The sequence below is a fragment of the Ictalurus furcatus genome, chromosome 5 (assembly GCF_023375685.1).
Source record: "Ictalurus furcatus strain D&B chromosome 5, Billie_1.0, whole genome shotgun sequence".
Classification (NCBI taxonomy): Eukaryota; Metazoa; Chordata; class Actinopteri; order Siluriformes; family Ictaluridae; genus Ictalurus; species Ictalurus furcatus.
The window spans coordinates 20,334,801-20,358,321 of NC_071259.1; the positions used below are offsets into that span (position 1 = coordinate 20,334,801).

The window sequence follows — 23,521 nt, forward strand, 5'->3', positions numbered from 1 at the left end:
AAGGCACACCGCAAATTTACACAGACACACATACACACTTGCAGTCTCCACAGGAAGATTTGAATGCAGGACCTGTTGGCACTGTGCAGGCAGAGCACTGGCTTAACGTGGCATCCTGATCCCAGGACACTGGCCTTCGCATGTAACCTTAGACCAAGGAAGAGATGAAGAGGAATATGTCGGACAAACAGAATTTAAAAATGAAGGCAGAGAGCTTAAGAAAGGACGGAAATCGTCTTTAATTTGTGAGAAGCAGAAGATACTGGATTTAGGAAAATAAATTGTGTGGCACAGCAGAATGGCAGTAAATAGTAGTAGAATGGCAGTAGAATAAATTGGATGGATGAAGAAGAAAGGTCTAGAGGTAGGGGACAATGTGCACTGAGATAGAGAGAGAGAGAGAGAGAGAGAGCGAGAGAGAGAGAAAGAGGGAGTGGGGAGAGAGGACAGGGAAACAGAGAAGATAAATATGGAAGAGGGATTCGTGGGAGGGAACTGAAAGGAGAGGACTGATGAGCAGCCCAGAGGCAAGAGAGATGGAGGTTGAGGTAGAGAGAAGGACGTGTGTGTGTGTGTGTGTGTGTGTGTGTGTGTGTGTGTGTGTGTGTGTGGAAGGTTTGTGTGCAGATATGTGTGTAAAAGTTACAGAGGATTTGGGGTTGTGTGCACACTATGGCCCATATTCATCAAAGTTTTGAGAAGATTTCATCACACAGAATGGATATAAACGAGTCTGCGTTTGATTAATAAAACTGTCGTACAGCATTAAAATAAGCTGTGGTTTGAGCACAAATGATGAAGCAACTGTGTGGACATAAGCTCTCACTAGTCTCTTATTGTGCATGCAAACGACACACCCCAATTCACCTTCAAGTAAGAGTCATCCAAGATCCGAAGGAAGAAGCGCACAGAAGAAGGAAAACTACACTATTTGAGTGAATCTATGTTTGAGGTGCTTTTGTCTGAGTCTGCTGCAAATAAAAGAGCAAATGTTACGCAAATGTCAAATCCTTACCTGCATGTAATATGATCGATTTATAGTGAGGTTTTTATTTTTACATTTTTTTTAGAACTCAAATAGCTCACATTTAGCTGAAGTCGGATTTAATTAATGATTTCATTTAAAGCATGCATAGTAGTTTAGTGGTTATCACATTTGCCTCGCACCTCCGTGGTTGGGTGTTTGAATCCCGCCTCCACCCTGTGTGCATGGAGTTTACATGTTCTCCCTTGCTCTCTCTCTTCAGGGGTTTCCTCTGGGTACTCCTGTTTCCTCCTTTGGTCCAAAGACATGCGCTGTAGGCTGATTGGCATTTCAAAGTAGTGTGTGTGAATGTGTGTGTTTGTATCCTGCGATGGGGTGTCCCCCACCTATCCTAGTTCCATAGGACAGGCTCCAGGCTCCTTCACATGTATGGAAAATGGGTGGATGGATTTAATTTAAAGGTAAATTTAATTAAAGAATTAATTAAAACTCGGTGATCAAGTTTCCATTCGGAGCAAATAAACAAATCCTTAGTTCATGTACGCAATGCAGTTCATCAAACACCGAAAATGAGTCACACTTACAAATTATATTTATAATTAATGTATGAGGTTCACCTTCTTGTTTGAGATGATTAATGCTATTTGCCAAATTTTGTTGTTATTACTTACTCTATGTGCTATAATTGCTGATGATACTGCTATTGATTTTGATTATTTAATATGCAGATTAAGCATTTTCAGGTTTGCATTTAGACAAATGTGATCGTATACATGACCAAAAGATACATTTTTTTTAATCATTTTTGACTGATAAGAAAACTGATGATGAAATTTGCGTATGCTTGTTTTACTGTTACATTTGTCGCAACCTTGATGAATAAAGGGTTAAATATACTGTATGCATTTGCGATGTTCTCTCGGTGTGTGTGTGTGTGTGTGTGCGTGTGTGCGTGTGTGTGTGAAGTTAATTATGAGCATGGTCTGAGTGGAGGTATTGTGTGCGAAGGTGACAGTGGAACAGATCCCTGTTCTGAGAAATGGGATAGGCTTGTGTAGTTGCCAGAGTATTATTAGCCTGTGCGGTTGCTGTGTTTAGCGGAGCACAGGGAAGCCCCCCAGAGCACACAGGCACCTGACGCCAGCAACCTGCTCTGGTATGGCATACACACTCACGCACGCATACACACACACACACACACACGCACACGCACATGCACACACACACAAATACACATGCGGAGCTTCAGCTGGTGTCATCCAGCTCCCGTCTGAATCACTGTAGATTTATATGTAACCAAGTAACTAAGCAGTGACAGAAACTTGTACCGGGTTTACATATCCCTCCAACCCCCGTAGTCTTCTAATGGACAGATTGAGATATAGCAGGCCTGGTGTCTCTTCCTGGAATGAAGCCCTTTTCCCAGATTGCCTGACGCCACAGGACTGATCGTGATGCTCCCTTGGAAATGTGGGAAACAGTTTTGGAAAGTAGAAAGATATGCATATGCTCAATAACTGGAAAAACGAGCAGGATTAATAGCTGAGAGATCAGAAATAGCCTTATGGGAAAGGGTTTTTTTTTTTCTTCTGATGAATCTTCTAATGTCAGAACTCACGTCTTCCAGCTCTAGTACAGCGGTTTGGATGAGAAAAGAGCGATAGTGATGAATTAAATGATCATTTAACAGCACAGTCGCTGAAAGTACAGCAGTTTTAGATCTCTATCTTAGACAAAGATGATGAGTGACAAGAAAGTGATCACTTTAAACTGAGACATAGAACACTGAATTTATATCTTGTATAAAACTTTTAGATGTCTCTCATTGTAATGATGGACTTTTCTTTGTAGGCTCTAATATGTGGGGTGTTTTTTTGTGTTACATTTGCAGTGCGCTAAAGCTAAGATTACAGTTTATCCAGTGAAGTGTTTCTTGAACATATTGTAACCGGACATTTGGACGGACAGTTTGTTTCCATTATGGGGAACTTTAATACGAGGAGAGGGAGAAACAGCAACAATCATAATAGGTCAGTGTGATTGACCTGTTTTACATTGTTTCCCAAGAGAAACTCTGAGGAATTATACACACATCTAACCCTTTGCCATGGCCGCCTTGTAAAATATACTTTGGAATACACTGCCCTTTGAAAGTTAAGTATTTAGACATATTTTATGGTATCAAACCTTAGTTTTATTCATGATAAGATCATCTGAGATCTAATATTAGTACTCAATAAACAACATTCATTAGAGTTGTAGGAAATATAGACTTGTGTGCACTTTCATGGCATGTTTCCATGTGTTCTGGCCCACAGCCAGCTCTACTGGCCAGCAGCCACTAATTCAACTCAGAGTGCTTATAATGTTTTAAATAATACTACAGATTAGTGTTAGATTGCTAATCATCACACCACGAGGTCCTGCTCATTTCTTATTTGGGCCTGTCAAATCTGAGGAAAGAGTGTGGAGTAATAATACAGATTTTGAACATATTGTTTGTTTCCCGAAGAGGAAATTGTAGCAATGATACGAGACCTATGAGGCTGCTTTAATGGCTTCCTTTCCCGATAAACTGCTGAATTGGTTGGTGAAACAGCTGTAAAGATGGGTCTGCAGCTGGAGTTTAGACTAGACTCGACTTAGCGTTTACCAAAAGAAACATACAGACACGGATTGTTTTCTGCCCTTTTTAAACAGCCAGAATCTGCTTTCTGACCTGATTGTACTGTAGACATAGCAGTGAACATATGTTTCCTTTCCTGCTGAAAACCAGATTATAAACCAGCTTTCTCTTCATAGTGATGTTGGCAGTGGGTTTGCTAAGGTTAAGACCATAAACACATTTGTTTATAAATATAATATCATATCTCCACCATGAATAAACTGAAGTATTTAGGCTTTTCTGACTCCCTGTTACATTACAGTCAGCAGTGGGGTTTTTAATTAAGTGGAAACCGCCTGTCCTATAATTCACCCAGTCCTTGATCTGTGGACAGTCTGCCATTTTGTATTAAGGCAAATTTTGTGTTGGTCACATATACAGTACCTTGAATTGCCAGTTCATTGGCCATTTTACCTAATAAATCTATTACAGATAGATTTTGACTGTAGCCCCCTTTTATAAGCCCCCTTCTATCCAGTCCATCAGTGGAAGTGGCCCACAATAGGACTACTGCTGGCAAGGTGTTATTAAGGTGGTGGACCATTCTTAGCACGTCAGTGGTAGTCCTAAGGTGGTCTCTTTCCTTTGATGGTTAGAATAAATGGCATGATAACAAGTGGTTATTATTGTCACCAATTCTATACACTTGTAGGTGTTCTTAATAAATACAGTGTAGTGCCCTAGTGGCCATACCATTAAAACCTTGTGCTCTTGGCTAAAGTGGCAGCTTGCACTTGAATTCTGAGAGCATAATAAGCTTTAATGACCTACTTAGCAAAAGCTCTACACAGTTTGTCACATGTTGCACATTATTAGAATTAACAATTTAGTCCAGTCTAAAAGAATGTGTGTGTGTGTGTGTGTGTGTGTGTGTGTGCAAGAGAGAGAGTGAGAGAGAGAGAGTGAGTGTGTGCTACAAAAGTGTGTACACCATGTGGCTGTGTGGAGCGGGATATTAGCAGGGCATATTTTTGTAAGAATTTCAAAGTTAAAACATGCATGTTGGTTGCTCTCAAATTATGATTATGAATGATAGATTTTAGTTATGGGACATAAATCTAGATAATGAATGAGCATGTGTGCTACATGCGATTATACATAAACATAAAGAAATACTAAATGCTGTGTCAGAAGGTCTGCCTTATGCCTTGGAGTGCATCCCTCCACCCTGCCCCAGAAATGAGTCACCACCAGCTGTTTTTTTCAGTTCCAGGTAAAAGCACATTTGCAATATTATAACCCCGAATACACTCCTGGCTGTCAGGGGTAATATACTTAGTGTTATCATCTCAGTTTTAATATTTAATAATATAGCTGCAAGCAGTGGATTCCTCCTCAAGATTGTGGACCATTTCAAACTAGACACGGTAGAGAAATGTATCCCAGAGATACAACATTTCAACGCATTTGGATCAATGGCAGATTATAAATTCATCTTTTAGTTATCAGTCCTCTGCTCACGGGATTCTGAGTGAGCATATACAGATAGCTAAACACATTTCAGCTTGTAGAGCGGCTTGAATGACCACTCAGGCAAAAAAGTAAAGTTGATGCTTTTTACTTTGTTCCATAAGTGCACTCGTGTATTTTTTCTTGACAGTTTTCTCTTACATTTCTTGTGAAACTGAAAAGAAATACAAAAACGCTTATTTAAAATACATTAGTCAGTGAATACAGTTCAGTTTACAATGCAATTTTTTAAGCTATATGCACTAAAGTGTACTTTGGCTCGATCCAACACAAACAGCGCCATCTATCGGGCGATAAAGCTGTTGTTAAAAATAATATGCAGTAACAGACATTATTATTCCTTTTAATGTTATTGTTTTTGGAGATGTGAGGTTGCCATCGCACCTGGTAATATACTGTAATGTCCTCAAGTCCATAGGTTAATGTTCCATTGATTTGTGGACACAAGAAATGTGTGCAACAGTTGTAAATTCACCAATGTGTGAATAATTCGGCCAATTTTTATTTGATTCCTTATTGCTTATCACCATATAGAAAGACATGTACACTACAGTTCAAGTAAATTGGACCTATGGTTCATGAGGAGAAGATTTTTGTAGTTTTGGACAAATTATCAATGTATTGGAAAATCTATCATGGCGGACTTTATGGGCCCCCAATGGATTTTTTGTTCCCCATGAGAAATATGGCATGTATACCAATTTTCAGACATTTTGGACTTATAGGGCGGAGGGAAAATCACGTACATTTTGGGGTGGCCTGTAGCGCCACCTATGGCCTCATGTCGGCCATTTATGGTGTGGGAGTTACTCGTGGCATGTAGTGTGAATGTGCCAAATTTCAAAACTTATTACCATTCAGATCTTGAGTTATTGGACACTTTATGGAGATAAGGAGAGCAATAATTATAAGAGGAAGAAGCAGAAAAAGAATACTAACAAATACAATAGGTTTCCTCCTGATGGAGGAATCCTAATTAGATTTTATTCTCATCCATATACTGTATTTAAACTATTCCTCTCTTTGTGCTAAAGTTGTGTTCTTCAGCTCCAAAACGGTCTGGCTTTGTGAGGCCAGCCTGAAGAGAAGAGTGAGAGAGCGAGAGAGAGTGGAAAATGTGACCACTTTTGTTCTCCATAAATGAATCGCATTACACCAGCTTTTGGCTGGTGGATTTAACCCTGGCACCAGTTAGTACACACACACACACACACACACACACACACACACACATGCACACAGACACTAATAGTCACCTTAGTCAAGGCCAGTTGGCAAATATTTCAATAATCAGATTCATAAACATTTCTCTCCCAAACTCTCTTTGCAGTTACTTAATAAATATCTCCTACTAGATATATGATACATAATGCACATTTGTTCCCACTGTCAAGACACAGGTACATACAGTCTGCTCCATATGGTTTTGTTCAGTAGAGTATTTCAGGGCAGATCTGTTACTTTTAGGCCAATTATGCTTCCATGTATTCATCGCCTGTCAGGCTTTCACTCTTAGCCTACTTTCTTTCATCACACATCACACACTGGCACTCTGAACTGAACTGAAGTTTCTTAATGGCTGATGAATTGGACCAAATCAGCAGAAAAACAGTGCACCCATGATGTCATCTTCCCCGTTGTGCTCATATGACTTTAAGTTTACACACACACACACACACACACACACACACACACACACACACACACACACACACACACATGTTTTCATCTTTGTGAGGGCCTTCCATAATTATTAATGCATCTAATAATGGTATCTTTCCACCTAAATGTAACTTTAACTTTAACCACAGTAACCAAAAGAAATCTTTTGGCTCTTTTAGTTTTTAAAATAAAATCTGCAGGTTTTGGGGTGGGAGGGAGGGGTGGGGTAGAAAGCAGCTGTCCCCCCACAAGGTCAAAACTGCTACATATTGCTTCCTTATGGGCACATGTGGTATCCAACAAGCTATAAAAAAAAACATTACTGTAGCTACTTAATACTATGTGTACACTTAACCATCTAACCCTAACCTTAATCTCAGCAAGGAAATGCTCAAATATTTAAATGACTAAACTGTGTGTAAATATAGATCGGAGGTGTCATAAGAAGGGTCATGCACTGTGACTTATCTGAGTTCAGAGGCCAGAATGTCATCCAGTTCAATAAAATTTCAGTTCTCTGAAGCTACCCAGTCACATGCTTTGTACTATTTGACTGTGTATGTAGCAGACTAGGAGATGTCAAAGTATGGATTAAAGGAATGAGGTCAGACTGGTGTCACCAAGTCAGATAAATGAGAAAAGGTAGATGAATATGCATTTAAGAAAACTGTGTACAAGTCTAGATGAACATTAAACACAGATTGCATGTTTAGGGAACACAAAATGGCTTGGTTTTCATATAATAATGGCAAAGTAATGACATAGTACCAGAGTATGAAATTAACAAGTTTCAGTCACTCCTAGTTAAGAGATTCTGCATCATGTTCATCTTATTCTCTCCTAGTTACAGGTCTTTGTAAATACATATACAGATCTGGGAGGTTTGGCCTGCTCTTTGCAGGCGGGAGCTTGACCTTCTGCCCTTCTTTTACCCAAAGATAGTGGATTTTGTGGGTAAGGCCTGTTGGACAGGGATGAGAAGAGGGCTCTGAGAATAGCATGATGGTGTCAGGAATGCCGGGAGTGCCAGTAAGATTGTGAACATGGCTGGAGGATCACCCATATAGCTGCCAGAGGGAGACACACACACACACACACACACACACATGCACACACACACACACACACACCGTCAGCACACTTTGCCACCTAGTTAGAGCACCAATAAGAGCATCAAATTCACAGCCTGCACACATACACACCCATATAGTTCTTCATGGATGTGAGATTTTAAATGGCATCGTAAATGAAAATGTCTATATACAGTCTACATATAAGTTGATAATAAAATATATAATATTTAGAATTTCAATACCTTTGTTTAGATAAAGGAAAAACCTTGAGTATGGATGTCACATTGTTTACAGTCACAACAATTCCATCCATCCATCCATTTTTCATAGCACTTATCCTACACAGGGTCGTGGGGGAGTCTGGAGCCTATCGGAGGGAACTTGGGGCACAAGGCAGGGGGACACCCTGGACAGGGTACCAACCCATCACAGGGCACAGTCACACGCACATTCACACACTATGGACAATTTGGAAACATCAGTCAGCCTACAGCGCATAGCTTTGGACTGGGGGAGGAAACCAGAGTACCCTGAGGAAACCCCCAAAGCACAAGGAGAGCATGCAAACTCTGTGCACACATGGGGGAGGCAGAATTCGAGGCCCCAACCCCAGAGGTTCAAGGAAAATGTGCTAACCATTAAGTCACCGTGCATCCCCCCATTCAGAATTTGAGCCTGAGCTGTAACAAATCCCACCTCCTGCACTATGACTAGTAGTTCTTACTCACAGTCACACGAAATAGTGGAACCAGAGGAGTATTGCTTGTTATGTTTTTTTTATTTTTTTATCCTACCTATACACATAGCTTTTGCTGCATGATTTTTTTTATTTTTATAACCAAGACGGTATTACGGTCACTGTGAGAGTACTGACCTACAGCTATGTTATATTAAATAGCATTCACATGGAGCAGATTTATGATTTCGGTTTGTCGTATGCATTATCTGAAATCTAATCAACAACAGAACCAAGTGTATGGATGTGACCTTCCCAGCACTACCACTAATTCCATTTCTATTTATTCAGTGAACCCTGGTTGAGTCAGATTATTATTTGGGAGGAAGCTCAGCGATCCTCTGAGATCAAAGTGCAGAATGGTATGGGGTTAACATGAAGTAATTTATAGGTTTGGTCTGTGTCACCGTTTCTCTGTGCTAAACATGCACTTCCACTTGTGCTTGTAGAGGGCAACGATGTCAGCACCTCTTCATAACTCCAGATTTATATCTAAAGCCAACCAGCTTGTCCCAACCCCACCCTGCAGCCTTTTCTCTCTTTGTCTTTCTTACTTCCTCTCTAAATTGACCTCGAGTCACATGATACCTCTATGACATTATTAATTGTCTGGTCTTTGTAATACAAAGCTATGTGTACATTTGTGATAACAAAAAACATTTGCTTTAAAAAAAAAAAAAATCACATTAGTGTATATGACAGAGGAAGAAAAAGCTCTGAGAGCACAGAAAGGGACAGTTCAGTGTGCAGCTATCCAGCATGCTCAGACAGCTGAACTAATCTTTCATCTCCGCACCTGCTCCGGTCCCTTGTTCACACTCAGCATTAGAGACAGAGGAACTCAGCAAGAGGCGCATAGACACGGCGAGGGAGAATAGCACTGAAATGACTGCCACCTGCTGTATGACAGAGAGAAATGAAGCTCTATCTGTATGCATAAGATTAAAGTGTTTGATCCTCAAACTAAGCATGCTGATATAGGAACAGATTCTTGTTGTGTTGATACTAATCCCAGTTTTACTAATCCCAGAATCACAGAAGCTTGGTGAAGGTTTGCCTGTTTTACTTTCTATGTTCTGTAATGTTCTGTTCAGTTCAAAATGCCGCATTATGAAAAAAAATATTTGCCACATATTTGTACTCTTAACTATACAAGAACCTGCTGGAAGGTGGATCCCAGAACAAAGGGGTTTAGTTATATATTGTTTATATTGTTGGTAAGTGAGATTAAAAAGGTATTAGCCATGACAGCTGGGCATGAGATTAGAGATGATGTCTGTCAGTAGCTTAACAGTGAAACTATTAGGGTTGGGCAACGTATTATATTGGGCAATGCATTATATCACAAGGTCTCAGATAGGCAGCTGCATTCATGTTTTTGATTTTTTTTCAAATCAGTAATAACCACCAGGTTTCATGCCATGTTTCCTCCCATGGCTGTATTTCACAGGCACCTTCTCAATCACTGCTCATGATGTTACGGATGCATCAGCAACATATAATGGAAAAAATATCAGCCCAAATGAAGATATTTGGGGCATTTCACCCTGTGTAATCACCTGACATGACTGTCACTGATAGGATGTCTGAATATATGTGCTAGAATATATGTGTCTGAATATGTCTGTGCTAGAAACAAATCAGCCACAGCATCACTTCTTCATTATTTTTCATTCACAAAGCATTTTTTGCATGGGTGTAGGAGCCATTATACATGCCCCCCCTCACATTTCAAAATCTAGGTTTTGTTTACCCCTCTTTTTCCTAATCTCAAATTTTATTTCACATTGCCTGCCTGTCTCCGAGCATTTCTGAGTTGGACAGTCTTCAGGTGAATCCATTCTGCAACTTTTAGAAAAATAATTCAATTTAAAAAATAATAAGTGCAGGGATCAGACTCGAGTAGCTAGGCGCGCTGAACCATTTGCCTGTTGCCAAGTTTGATGAGAGCAAAGTATCTGTCACTGCAAGGTAACAAGCAAAACCATCCGTGGAAAAAAATCTTGCGTCCTGAGGTAAGGTCGGTTACGACACAGCATTCAGGCACTCTTGTGCACACTAATGTATAGATGAAAGATTTACCACTTTGTATTTGAGGTAGGATATCGTAGCTATTTCAGCCCATGAAATTGCTGATTGTTTGCTGGTTTTGTTCGACAATTTTGTTGTCGAAATAATTATTTAGCCTATGAAACTGTCAAATATGCATACGTTTGCAAACTAGCTAGCATAGCAAAATTGTGTATATGTGCCATTGCTACGTGTCCATAAACGATTTACTGGTAACGTTAGTCAAAATGTTGACACAGAGATGAGCATCCTACAATATTTTAAGAGGAAGAGGACAGAGGAGGATGAACAGCAGGTCATAGGAGTAGAAAAGACTGAGGAGGACGAGCTTGTAAGTTGTATGGATAGCCATCAGTTAGCCAACTAGTTCACCTCACACCGTGTTGGATGTTTGGGGTGGGGACGCCATCGTGTGAGGATCGCTCCCACTGTTGGTGAGTTGGAGCTGGGAGTTAGAGACGGTCCGGTTTCATTTTTTGTCATGATTCTGGAAAACTTCGCCATGGTAGGGCAGTGGTGCTGCATCAAGAACTGCCATAGTAATTCACACTGTCATCCAGAGAGAAAACGACATTGCAGTGATTTTTTTCGATAGCAAAATACAACTCCTCAAACTCATACTCTTAGCTTCAACTTACCAACAGAAACAGCAATCCTCACAGGATGACACCCAAGTCTCAACATGTACTGTGTCTAGCTACATTAACTATCAGCTGTTCTTAATGATTATAGTAGTTAGTGTGTTAAATGAACAATTCTCTGTTTGGAGTAATATTGATGAATAAACGTCACTTTATTCAGTGGCATACATCAGAACTTGTATCTCCACATTTTGGTATTTTTATTTTTTTCATAAATTAATGCTATTGGTCACCCTTTACATCTGTCTGTGTGTTTTACAAACATTTAACCAATGAAAAATATTAAAAGAGCTTGTGACTAAATCTCATAACTCTATTGGATACTCAAACTGTCGATAAAACCTCATAGCTCCACCCCGACTTGAATGAAGTGCTGCAGTAGTCTGAGTATTCTCAATCTTCTGTCACTGCAAATACCTTCTCATAACCACACTAATTAGCTCATTCTGTTCCCAAATGTCATTAGAAATGAGCATTTAAGTGTTTTATTTATTTTTTAAAATCTTTTCGGGGGAGCATGCCCCCAAACCGCCCTAGCATTTCAGCGTCCCCCACCCAGGTTCAAAATCGGTCCCACGCGCCTGATTCTGTGTATTTTTCTCCATTGCTGGTGTGTTACAATTGTATGGTTTTACAAAAGTCCAACATAATCCACTTCAACACGTTTGTTAACAGAATATATTCTAACAAATGACATGTTGTTATCTTTGGAAGAGAGGGAGGGTTTAATCCTGCTTGCCCATTTATACCACCTGTCTCTGGGTATTACATATAATAAAATATATGCTACAGTTGTATTAATACAAAATCAAAAAAATGTCAAGAGTACATTCATTGCTAAATAGTTAACAGAAGCCAAAGTCCTGACTCCCTTATGTTATGAGACCACTTGGATCGAAACACTCAACACTGACTTTTCCTCCACAGAGCTGCTGGAAACGAGGACCATCCGGCCATTCAGCTTCTCCTTCAACACCAGTGACTACCGAATCCTCCACATGGACCAGGACCAGGGCCGCCTTTACCTAGGCAGCTGCGAATATATAGTGTCCCTGGACATGCAGAACATCAACAAGGAGCCACTCATTGTAATACACTTTTGCAAGAGTCAATACTTTAGTCACTGAATTGAATTGAATAAGCAGTGTTTTTCAGAGAACACATCAAATTAACATTGCAAGATAAACAGTTGAGTGCAGATGTGTCCATACTCTTATGACATATTAAAAAAGACATATTTTAACCAAGACATTCAACGTTTTAGTTTTTATAAATGTTCCTTCATTATAAGATATAACAACAGTATTGAAAATGTGTATGTTTAGATACTAGTTACGGAATAGAAGAAAATATATCTTTCTGAATGGGATATAAATATTTTCTCACAATTTGCATGCCCAGCCTTTGCCGCTACTACTGCCTTCAAACCTTTTCACATTCTCCCCTAAATATCATTTCATAAGCTGACTTCCTTAAAAATTCAAATTCTTTCTTTTGTTGCTTTGTAACTATTGTTCTGTTCATTTTGCCTTATATTTGGATTGTTGACATCTTTTTTGCAAATAATTTGTGCAAAAGAGATACTAGAGAAATAATCAATCCTTTTTCATAAAGAAAACATACGGAATGCAAAGCCCTTAATTGTATATTACACACATGTTTGCTGTGAAATTTAAAACCTGATCTCATGAGATATTCATATATTTTAATGAGCAACATCTGTATTTCATTTGATTTCATTTAAATGTAGTCATAAGAGAAAGTAGGAACAGAATGGTAACCCTACTCATTAATCTTAACCATTGTAATTTTTCATTCAAATTGAGTTGTACAAATTATCATAATTTTGCAAGTGTGAGACCACATTGGGAGTTTTGTGCAGTGTCAGGTTGTTGTTTTTTATACATTGCTGTGTTTGCACACAAATTATACTATATTTTGTGTAGTGAGTAACTCCGTGTTTGATCCTAGATCCACTGGCCTGCTACTACCCAAAGAAAAGCGGAGTGCAAGATGGCAGGAAAAGGAGGACAAGTAAGTCTACATTAATCCTTGGTCTTTCTGTGAATGAATGCCTAGCTGTAGGCATAAGTGACTATCTAATTATAGCTCACTGTCTGGTTTTGGGGTTTTGATGACCTTTCCATGTGTGGGTGAAAGATGAAATGAGGTATGAAAAGATACTCAACTTTTCTTCTCATTACAGGGAGAATGTGCAAACTTTGTGCGACTGATCGAGCCCTGGAACAGGACTCATCTGTACACATGTGGCACTGGAGCTTACAAGCCCATCTGCACCTTCATCAACAGAGGCTGGAGGGCTGAGGTGTGCACATGCACATTTACACACACACACCTACATGCCCACATATGAGACCTATATACGACACCATTCAGGTTTTTGAAATGTATTGTTCTGTCACAGTAAAAGCCTGGTGATCATCTTGTCTATGTGTTTGCGTTCAGGAATATCTCTTCCGACTGGTGCCTGGCTATGTGGACTCTGGAAAGGGAAAATGCCCCTATGATCCACGCCAAGAAAATGCTGCCGTTCTAATCAGTGAGTCTTCTCTCTCTCCCTCTCTCCCTTCTTCCTCCGAAATTCAGAAGAAGTGAGCTGCTATGGCAGAGTCGTGCTTCATTAACATTGATTAATTTTTGTCTCCACACCATTCTCTGCCTTTGCCAGATGGGAACCTGTATGCTGGAGTACATGTAGATTTCATGGGCACAGATCCAGCCATATTCAGGACTCTAGGAGACAGACCTGCTGTCAGGACAGAGCAGTACGACTCACGGTGGCTTAATGGTAGGATGTAAACAGAAAGAGGATGTGTTTTGAGAGCAAAAACCCATACTTAAAACATGGATATTAAGTATAAATGTATAGGGTTGATGCTGAGTTTATATCTGTTTTAACATTTTTTCTTTTTTTATTTTTTTTATTATTATTTTTAATTTTTTTTTTTTTTACATCCAATCCTGTTTATTTGGAGCATTTGTATGCAATATTTCTGTGCAATGTAAGCTTCAACATTCACTTTTGCATGCTTATAGTTAAAAAAAAAACAACAACAACAACTGTAAAAACATTATTTACAGTTACTCATAATAAACAGTAACAAAATGTTATATGTACATTTCTGTAGCAAAGGTTCCACATTCAGGCACCTTAAAATGCAGCTCCCTTGTTTATTTGGAGTTTTATTTAATCTAATAACTTTGAAATGATTCAGATGTTAGATGGCACAGCATCATTACAGGATCATTAAAGCATCAGTATTACATAAAAAAAATAAAACGTATAAATTCTGAGCTCCGAGTTCAGAGTTTCAAACTTTCATTTGTTTCTTTAATATATAATATAAATATTAATATATAATAATATCTGTTTTAACATTAACAGTTATTATACTCTCTTTCTCTTAGAGCCCGTGTTTGTCAAAATTCAGAAAATTCCAGATAGTACAGAGAAGAATGATGACAAGCTGTATTTTTTCTTTCGGGAAAAGAGTTTGGATGCAGCAGGAGGCAGCACCCCCAGTGTGTTGGCCAGAGTGGGCAGAGTTTGTCTGGTGAGAACTTGTACGAATAGAACTGCTAAGACATTTTATTTAGATTCTGACATATAATATTCATTCCCTTAAAAATAATTAAGAACGTTTTATTTTATTTTAAGCTTCCTACCTAAGGACTAAATCATGCTATACTACATAATGTAAGAACTAAAACATTTATAACATACATGACTTAAGAACTAAAACACTTATAACACACATGAATTAAGGACTATAACATACAACATATACATGATTTAAGAACTGTAACAGTCATAACATACACAAGACATAAGGACTCAACATATACTGTACATGACTTAAGGACTAAAATACTCATACCTTATACAGTACATGACGTAAGACATGGGACTAAAACACTTCAAATATATGCATGACCTAAGGATTACTTTCATAACTTTCATAACACACTCATAACATATGCATGATTTAAGGACTTAAACATTCATAGCATATACATGACTTAAGGACAGAGAGCTAAAAAAAATCACGTGAAAAAAAAAAACAATTACATACATGGCTTAAGGACTAAAACATTCATAACAAAAATGATCTTTCCAGCTTTGATACTAAATGGATAAAATATCATTTTCGGGGAAAAACCCCCTGAAGGAAGCAGTATTCCCCCGCTTTTAGTTTATGTGAACATCATTAATGGTACTGTAATGCTCATGGAAGTATATTATCATAGCATGTCATAATGTTTAAAATAATGATGATGTAGTTTCACACTGTTTTATAGAAAAGGGCTTTAATGTATGCCTTTGGTCCATTATTCATCATCTACAGAGAAAATAACATGCATTTTATTGCTAAATTAATGTTATATATCTTATCTGTGTCTTTTTTTCCCTTAGAATGATGATGGGGGTCAAAGGTCACTGGTAAATAAGTGGACAACTTTCCTGAAAGCACGTCTGGTCTGTTCTGTAATTGGGATAGATGGAGTAGAGACATATTTTGATGAACTAAGTAAGTAAGACTGTGTATTTTGATTTTTTCTCTCTTTTTTTTTCTTTTTTTTTTTCATTTTCTGAATCCAGTGGAGTGACAGATTAATGTTTTATGTTCAGGGGATGTCTTCATTCAGCGGACTAATGATGAACGCAATCCTATGGTGTACGCTCTGTTCTCCACTGCTGGGTAAAGATTGAGCAGGAATTTTTAAACTGCACCTTTTCAGATCATCATGTCACTGTGGCCTGTGTAACTCGTTAGATAGCCATAGTGTGTAAGACTACAGTGAAATGGTGATGAGGGTCTCTGCTTTTCTCTCTCTTATTAGGTCTGTGTTTAAAGGCTCAGCAGTGTGTGTGTATTCCATGTCTGACATCAGAAATGTCTTTAATGGACCCTTTTCTCATAAACATGGGCACAATTACCAGTGGACGCCTTACACTGGAAAGATTCCTTATCCGCGCCCTGGGACGGTGAGTGCCAACGTGGAGAATCATTATATAATGTGATCCTGAGCAGCAGATTGATTATAAGCCACAATGGCAAATTATTAAGCCTGAAAATCAAATCATTTAATAAACTAGACTGTAGTAGTACTGTAGTGTATTATATTTCATTCCCTTTTAAACATTTTCTACAGAGAGATATTTTTGCCATGCTTTTTTGGGGATTAATGGTTAAAGTGTGCTCTTCTTCTCTCTGATTAAACCCAGTGTCCTGGAGGAACATTTACTCCTGGAGTCCACAGCACCAAAGCCTTCTCTGACGAAGCTGTCAACTTTGTGCGTGCTCACCCTCTTATGTATCATCCTATATACCCTACACACAAGCGCCCCCTGGTGGTGCGGACAGGTGTGGACTACCGCTTCACCACTATCGCTGTGGACATGGTGGATGCTGTGGATGGGAGATATGAGGTGCTCTTTCTGGGAACAGGTACATTTCTGACCAAATGTGTTTTTGTGTTTTTTTTACTGGACTTGTGTATGTGATTAGTTGCATACTTATAAAAGTGTGTCTTTTTAAAAACAAACAAACTAACAAATGCTGAAAATAATTTTATAAATAATTCAAGGATGAACATTCTGGCTCTGTTTGATTCTTAAAATTCTCTGAAGTGATGCTTCTGACTTGTTGCTTGATAGACAGAGGAACAGTCCAAAAGGTGATTGTACTACCGAAAGATACAAGCACGACCGAAGAGCTCATTCTTGAAGAGGTGGAGATTTTTAGGGTAAAGGTCATATTAAATGTATTTTTTAATGAATAAATGAGCTTTTGACTGAAGATGAAGTCTTTCCTAATAAAAGGTTATGTGTGACAACTGCAATACTACGCAAAACAGCTGAATATCTATCACTGATGTTTTTCAGACACCTGCACCAGTGAGAACTCTGAAAATTTCCTCTAAAAGGGTAAAGGATTATGATTGCAATATATATATATATATATATATATATATATATATATATATATATATATATATATATATATATATCAAACACCATATATATGAGCTAAATATACAGTAAAATTCTATTTAATTTATTAAATTAAAATTACTATTTTAATTATTTGTCCAAAACTATTTAACCATTCTACTCATTTACTATTTATTGTTCAAGAAAACATGGAAGAAGACATTTAAATGGATTTTTCCTGTTTTAGAAATCTTTGTTTGAAACTGAAATATTTTAACGTATACAGCTTATACACACCTTTTGCTTACACTTGTAAACTATTATGTTGCGTATGTACATTTAGCATCATATGTAATACGTAAAAATGTGTTACTTATTATATAATTGATAATCCACAGCTAGGTGTCCTTTTAACTGAAAGGATAAAAAATATGTAACTGTATTTTACTATGGTTACAGTTGTTTATGGGCAGCACGTTAGATTAGAACAGTGATTAAACTGACTGGAACTACCTGTGCAGTATATGGTTTGAAAGCACACCTTCCAGCCAACCAGAATCCAGTATTCAGACAGACCATGGTATAAGAGCTGTTAATGACCACCCTACTGCAACACACATCATTGAATCTATTAGAAAAGTGATCTATTTTCTATACCTTTGTTTTGACAGTTTTTTGGAACATGATGGAATCTTGATTGTGGAATATTGCACAAATAACTATTATGAAAAAAAGTAGGCATAGTTCAATACCATGAAGGGCAAAAAGATCAAACCACAGAGTCAAAGGCAAAACAGGGAGCAAAAACCAGAAGAACAAAATCAGAGGTCATGCAAGGTTAGAACTATAGGCTAGAGTGAGCAAAACTGACTGAAGCAGAACTGATTTAATAAATCCTTCATGAAACAGTCTTCAAGTTGACCTATCTATGTGGTGTGACTATGGGCTTTCACTCTATTGTGGCTAACAGCAACAGCTGTACGTGTCATCGGCACGAGGACTTACCCAGGTGTCTTTGCATCGGTGTCCTGCGTATGGTAAAGCCTGCTCAGACTGCTGCCTGGCCAGAGACCCCTACTGCGCCTGGGACGGAGAGAGCTGCTCTGCTTTCACCCCAGCCACCAAGAGGTTGTTATTAACAACTTTATTAACCCAGAACATTTTTATGTTAATGTTAATGCATGTTATTTTAACAGTGTGTATGTGTATGTGTAAGATCAGAATCATGGTTCAGGTTCTTGTTATGGAAAATGTCTGTTGATCTTACTTTAGGAGAAGCAGGAGACAGGATATCAAACATGGCGACCCGTTACGTCAGTGCAGGGGCTTCAACTCTAAAGGTTTGTGCATGTGATTATGAATGCATTAGGAAAAGAGAGAAAGAAATCCCTCTATGCATTTATTCCGATTACACATGTTCTGCTACGTGTCTTACACATTTCGTAGAGAAGGGAAGTACAAAAAAAATAAACTAATGACAGTTCCTATTATTAGGCCACAGTATGTGTAAGCTACATTGAATTGCTTTGCAAATTTGCAGAAACATCGGCAGAAATAGCATCAGCTGCTTAAGCATCTCTTCCTGTCTCTCAGTAGAGAAGCGTCTGAGGGAAACGGTGCAGTTCGGAGTGGAGGGCAGCAGTGCATTTCTGGAGTGCCAGCCCAGGTCTCCTCAAGCTACTGTGAAGTGGTTCTGTCAGAAAGATGGCAAGCGTAAAGCGGTAAGATTCCAAATCAACACTCACAAGCAACTCTGCGAAGATTTTCAGTCATGAAAAGCAAGTGCAACAGTTTGCATCCAGCTGCTTACAGACTGCACATGCACAGACACTGCACAAGATAGAAGCTAACAGTTAGAAGTACTCCTGAGTAAAAAAAGTCTGAACCCCCATTTTCAATTAAAAAAGGAAAATGTACATGTGTTTTATAACTAACGTACAAAAATGTGTTTTTCTTGCAACAAAACAGTTGATTTTCATTTTTACCATTATACCGTTTTATAGTGTACTTGTTTATATAGTTCTAGCTAATTCACAGGGACGTCTATGGCAGATGCTTAACATAATCTAAGTCTAATGATAAACTAATTTAAAAACATACTAGTTATGCTCCTGGTGCAGTGGAAAAATGTTGCCCTATCATCAGGAGATCGCAAGTTTGAAACCTGATGATTGCACAGCCATCTGTAGCTGAAAGTGAAAGGAGCAGATCTATTCATGCTGTTGGGTGGGATGGATGGAGTACTCTCAATCAGGGAGACCTTGTTAATCAGAGTGACACTAACCAATCATGGACTCATGTATTGGGAAGAGGGCAGTTAGAGTTTTCCTCTGTACTGTATGTGTTATGCTGCCCTGTGTTGCAGCATGAGCATGTCACTAGCTGGGAAATCTCTGGCAAGTTAAGATGACTTGAGTTGTGCTGAAATATTGCATATAAGGGATATCATCATGCAAGTCCCATCACCTTGATGTTCTCCTACTACACACTGATGATCACTGATTTATTTATTTTTTTACAGTCAATTTTTCCAATAATTGAAATAATATCCTTTTAAACCTGGTGATTTCACAGCTCAGTCGTGATAAAGATGTCCTGAAGACGGCTCATGGCATTCTGCTGAAATCTCTTAGCCAATCAGACTCCGGCGTCTACCACTGCCAGGCCACAGAGAACAACTTCAAGCACACGCTGGCCCGTGTGGCCCTGCGTATTCTCGACCGTGAGATTGTGGAGGCCCTGACAGCTCCAGACGGCCCCTCAGATCCCGAGCGCCATCACCAACACGACAAGCAGCACCACCCACCTCCTCCTCCACCCCCACCTCAAACCCTGCCCCCACCAGGCCAGACGCACTCACAGCCTGAGGTGACGCTCATCAACCAGTACTGCCAGTCCTACTGGAAGCAGCCTCACAAGCCCAAGCGCACTAACCGCAGGCATACAGAGAAACAGGAGCCTGAGGAGCTGCTGGTGCAGTGAACGTATTGAGGAAAAAATACTCACAAAGCCACTATTTGGTTGCATTCTGTGCATTGTGTGAGCAGGCAGAATCACTAAAAACTGTTTCTAAGCTTAATGTCATATTCATCCCCTGGGGCCATGCACAAGGTCAAAACCAATAGACTTATTTTATAAATTGGGAATTTTACACTGCATGTTGGATATTGGGTAAGACGCATGGTGCAGTACCTTCAGCTCAGTTTTACTTTGGCTTGTCTAAAGTTACAATACATGTCTACATGTTTGCAGTGCAGTGCATTTTGAAATAATTTACATACACTGAGCTAGCAGTTTATCACGTATGCTACACCTACATTGTACCTACGCACTTTGGTCACTGATTATCAGTCACAGCTGCCTGTAGTAAGTGTATATGTTCCAAAAGAAAAGAAAAGAAAACTGATTCACACCAGCATTAGTATATAAGGATTAGTCTCTTTTGTTTACCATTGACAATTTAAAGGAAAATCAGTGTTCCATAAACATTGTAGTTGTGTAACTGTGCTGCTTTGCAGTTCTTGTATTTAAAGCTTGTTGTGTTGAGTCAGATGATTGTTAGTCCTCAGTGTGTGTGGAAAACAGCAGTGGAAAAATACTGTGCAGGACTTCTATATGATTCCACCCCCATTCACGGCACAGCCGTCTGCTGATTCATCGAAAAGAAGCCTTTTTGGTCCTGTATTGGGATGTAATTATGACATGCATTATGCTGACCAATATTTATGTTATCAAGACCAAGGGTGATTTATAAATCAGGATGTATAAAGGTAGATATTGTAGCGTTCCTTTTCAGTCTTTGATAGTAAGTACTCTTGAGCTAGTCTGCATCAGACAAATCACAGCTGCAAATTTTGCATTCAAGTGTCATGATGTGTTTATTTGTAATGATTAATAGCAGTGTTTCTAACATTTTTTTTTTTTTTTGCAATAGCTAAAGTCCCAAGTGGCATTATCACCAAGTAATTATTACTCTAAAAGCTAAGATCTACTAATAGTGAGGAAACGACTAGGATTTGGAGGTGGTTGTAGGTTTGCTGTTTTGAACAGGAATGATGAGAGACGTTTCTGCAAGATAGATGTATGGACCAAAATCTGCTCCAGCCTCCTGTCATAGTAAGAAGGATTAGCACACACACACACAAAAAGTAAATACTGTATAGAAAGCTGAGAATGCTTTAAAAACTGGAGCACTAGCTCACACAAAAAAAAATAATGTTGAGAATGAGTCAAACAGACTTTTATGGCTGTTGTACATTTTTGCTTATGAATGCGAGTATATAATTCTAGTGGAAAATAACAGTCTAATTGTTTCTGTCCTGCGAAACAAAGTCGTGTACTGAGAAAGTAATGTGGGACAACCATGTAAGGTATTTTCCTTGCATAATCAGGTCATATTTTGGTGGGAATTTCTGTAACTTATTGCATCTTCCAGATCACCGTATTTGAACTTTGTAACACAAAAATAGTAGTTCTTCAACTTTTGCACCTTTTGCATATAAGTGGTAGATGTTTTCTGTGGTCAGCTGTGGTCTTGTGCTTGTGTATAAAGGCAGATCTTGTGCTTGGCTATGTGTATGATTATTACACATGTACATTGAAGTGGTAGGTATTTGAGTGTTTGTCAAGTTTTAACTCTAATCTATTACTCTCTCTTTCTCTCTCTCTTTCTTTCTCTCTCTATCACTCCACACAACATATTTATTTTGAGAATGTACATATTCATGGCCATTGTGCTCTTTGGTGGTGGAATATGACTGGGAATAGCAGATTTTATATCATGGTGTGTACTCACTAACAGGACCAGAATATACAGGCTCACAAAGATGCTTGTAGCAAAAAGGTTTGTTTTTTTCCTCAGTTGTGATAATAGTCAGTCGTTTAGTCTGTTCCGTAAGCATGTTGTGCTTTTTTTTTTTTTTGGCAGTATGATGAATTCAGTGTGAGAAATGATTAGATAAAGATTTAATGCAGTTCAATCTGACAGATTAAAAAAAAATGTAATCTTGTCATTTGACCGGAAGAAATGAAATAACAATGTTGAAATTCATTTTGTATGAAAACTTTATGGACATGGACAAAACTCAAAACTTCTCATCGTTTGTATGTATGTGTATTTCAGCTGGAAAGCACAGAGATGTCTGAGGGCTAGCACGAAAGTCCAAACTGTAATAGTTTCCAGTCGTTTAAATGTTATTGTGGTGAAAGATATGGGCTTTTACAGGAAATGTGGTATGCAATACAGATGATTTTGGTTCTTCTTTATCTTTGCTCAAGTGGCTGCATATTACAATAATTCTCTTATGTATTCACTGTGTTTTTGTTAGCTTACGTTAATGTGGTCATTTGTAATAAATAATATTTTATTATGATTATATTGTGAGGTTGGAAATACTCATAGATGTTTTATAATCATAACAATAAACTGCTGTATTTGTTCTTATTTAACCTCTGGTTGTCATTGCACATTTAGTCTTTTATAGAATTTTTATCATAATATCAAGAAACTAGGAAGATTGCATTAAATCATATTTAATGATTTCCTGTTCATAAAAGTATTCCATAAGTTCTTAGAGGAAAAAGTAGTGTAAATAAAGAGTTTGTGCTCTATTTCTAACCTTATGCATTACCATTTAAATCCATCAGAGTGAGTTCTGCTTTTTTTTATCTAGTTCACACAGTCCATAACATTTTGGGCTATAAATTTTTTTTAATAACTATTTGAGCAAATACAGATGTGACCAATTTAAAGGAAAAAAAACAAATGTTTTAGTAAGGTTTTGGGGCTCCCTGAGACACCACAACAGCTTCAGTGTGCCTTGGAATTGATTCTACAAGTCTCTGTAACTGTACCGAAGGGATGAACACCAAAGATATTCCTTCAATGGATGTTTTGATGATGTTGGAGAGCGCTGTCTAACCCATCTCTCCAAACTATCCCATAGGTGTTGGGTTGAGAATTGGTGACTGTGAAGGCCATAGCATATGATTTATGTAATTTTCATACTCAACAAGCCATTCAGTGAGCTTTTGTACCCTGTGGATTGGAACAGTTAACATCCTGGAAGAGACCAATTCCATTACGATAGAAATGGTTCATCATAGGATAAAGGTGATCAGCCAGAATAATTGTGGACTGATTTGCAGTGACACATCCCTTTAAGGGAACAAGTGGACAAACCATGCCATCAAAATACCTCTTACAGGACAACAGAGCCATCAGTTTTTCCTTTAATTTGTCATACATATGTAACTATTTCTGT

At 38.4% G+C, this 23,521-nt stretch overlaps 1 protein-coding gene across 2 annotated transcripts in view; it reads left to right on the top strand.

Moving 5' to 3' along the window:
- The window catches only part of sema3gb (sema domain, immunoglobulin domain (Ig), short basic domain, secreted, (semaphorin) 3Gb), a 38,073-nt gene extending 15,367 nt beyond the window's left edge, over positions 1-22,706 (top strand). The window contains exons 3-18 of one of the 2 annotated variants that reach the window (XM_053625104.1): positions 12,230-12,390; positions 13,274-13,336; positions 13,509-13,628; positions 13,769-13,862; positions 13,992-14,111; positions 14,732-14,877; positions 15,738-15,852; positions 15,954-16,023; positions 16,166-16,310; positions 16,551-16,773; positions 16,983-17,071; positions 17,211-17,252; positions 18,229-18,386; positions 18,531-18,598; positions 18,852-18,979; positions 19,833-22,706. In XM_053625104.1, the coding sequence (XP_053481079.1) occupies positions 12,230-12,390; positions 13,274-13,336; positions 13,509-13,628; positions 13,769-13,862; positions 13,992-14,111; positions 14,732-14,877; positions 15,738-15,852; positions 15,954-16,023; positions 16,166-16,310; positions 16,551-16,773; positions 16,983-17,071; positions 17,211-17,252; positions 18,229-18,386; positions 18,531-18,598; positions 18,852-18,979; positions 19,833-20,240 (2,150 nt within the window). In that variant the 3' untranslated portion in view covers positions 20,241-22,706. The remainder of the gene's footprint in view (positions 1-12,229; positions 12,391-13,273; positions 13,337-13,508; positions 13,629-13,768; positions 13,863-13,991; positions 14,112-14,731; positions 14,878-15,737; positions 15,853-15,953; positions 16,024-16,165; positions 16,311-16,550; positions 16,774-16,982; positions 17,072-17,210; positions 17,253-18,228; positions 18,387-18,530; positions 18,599-18,851; positions 18,980-19,832) is intronic. The other variant, XM_053625105.1, reaches the window with a different exon arrangement.
- Positions 22,707-23,521: the final 815 nt, after the last annotated feature.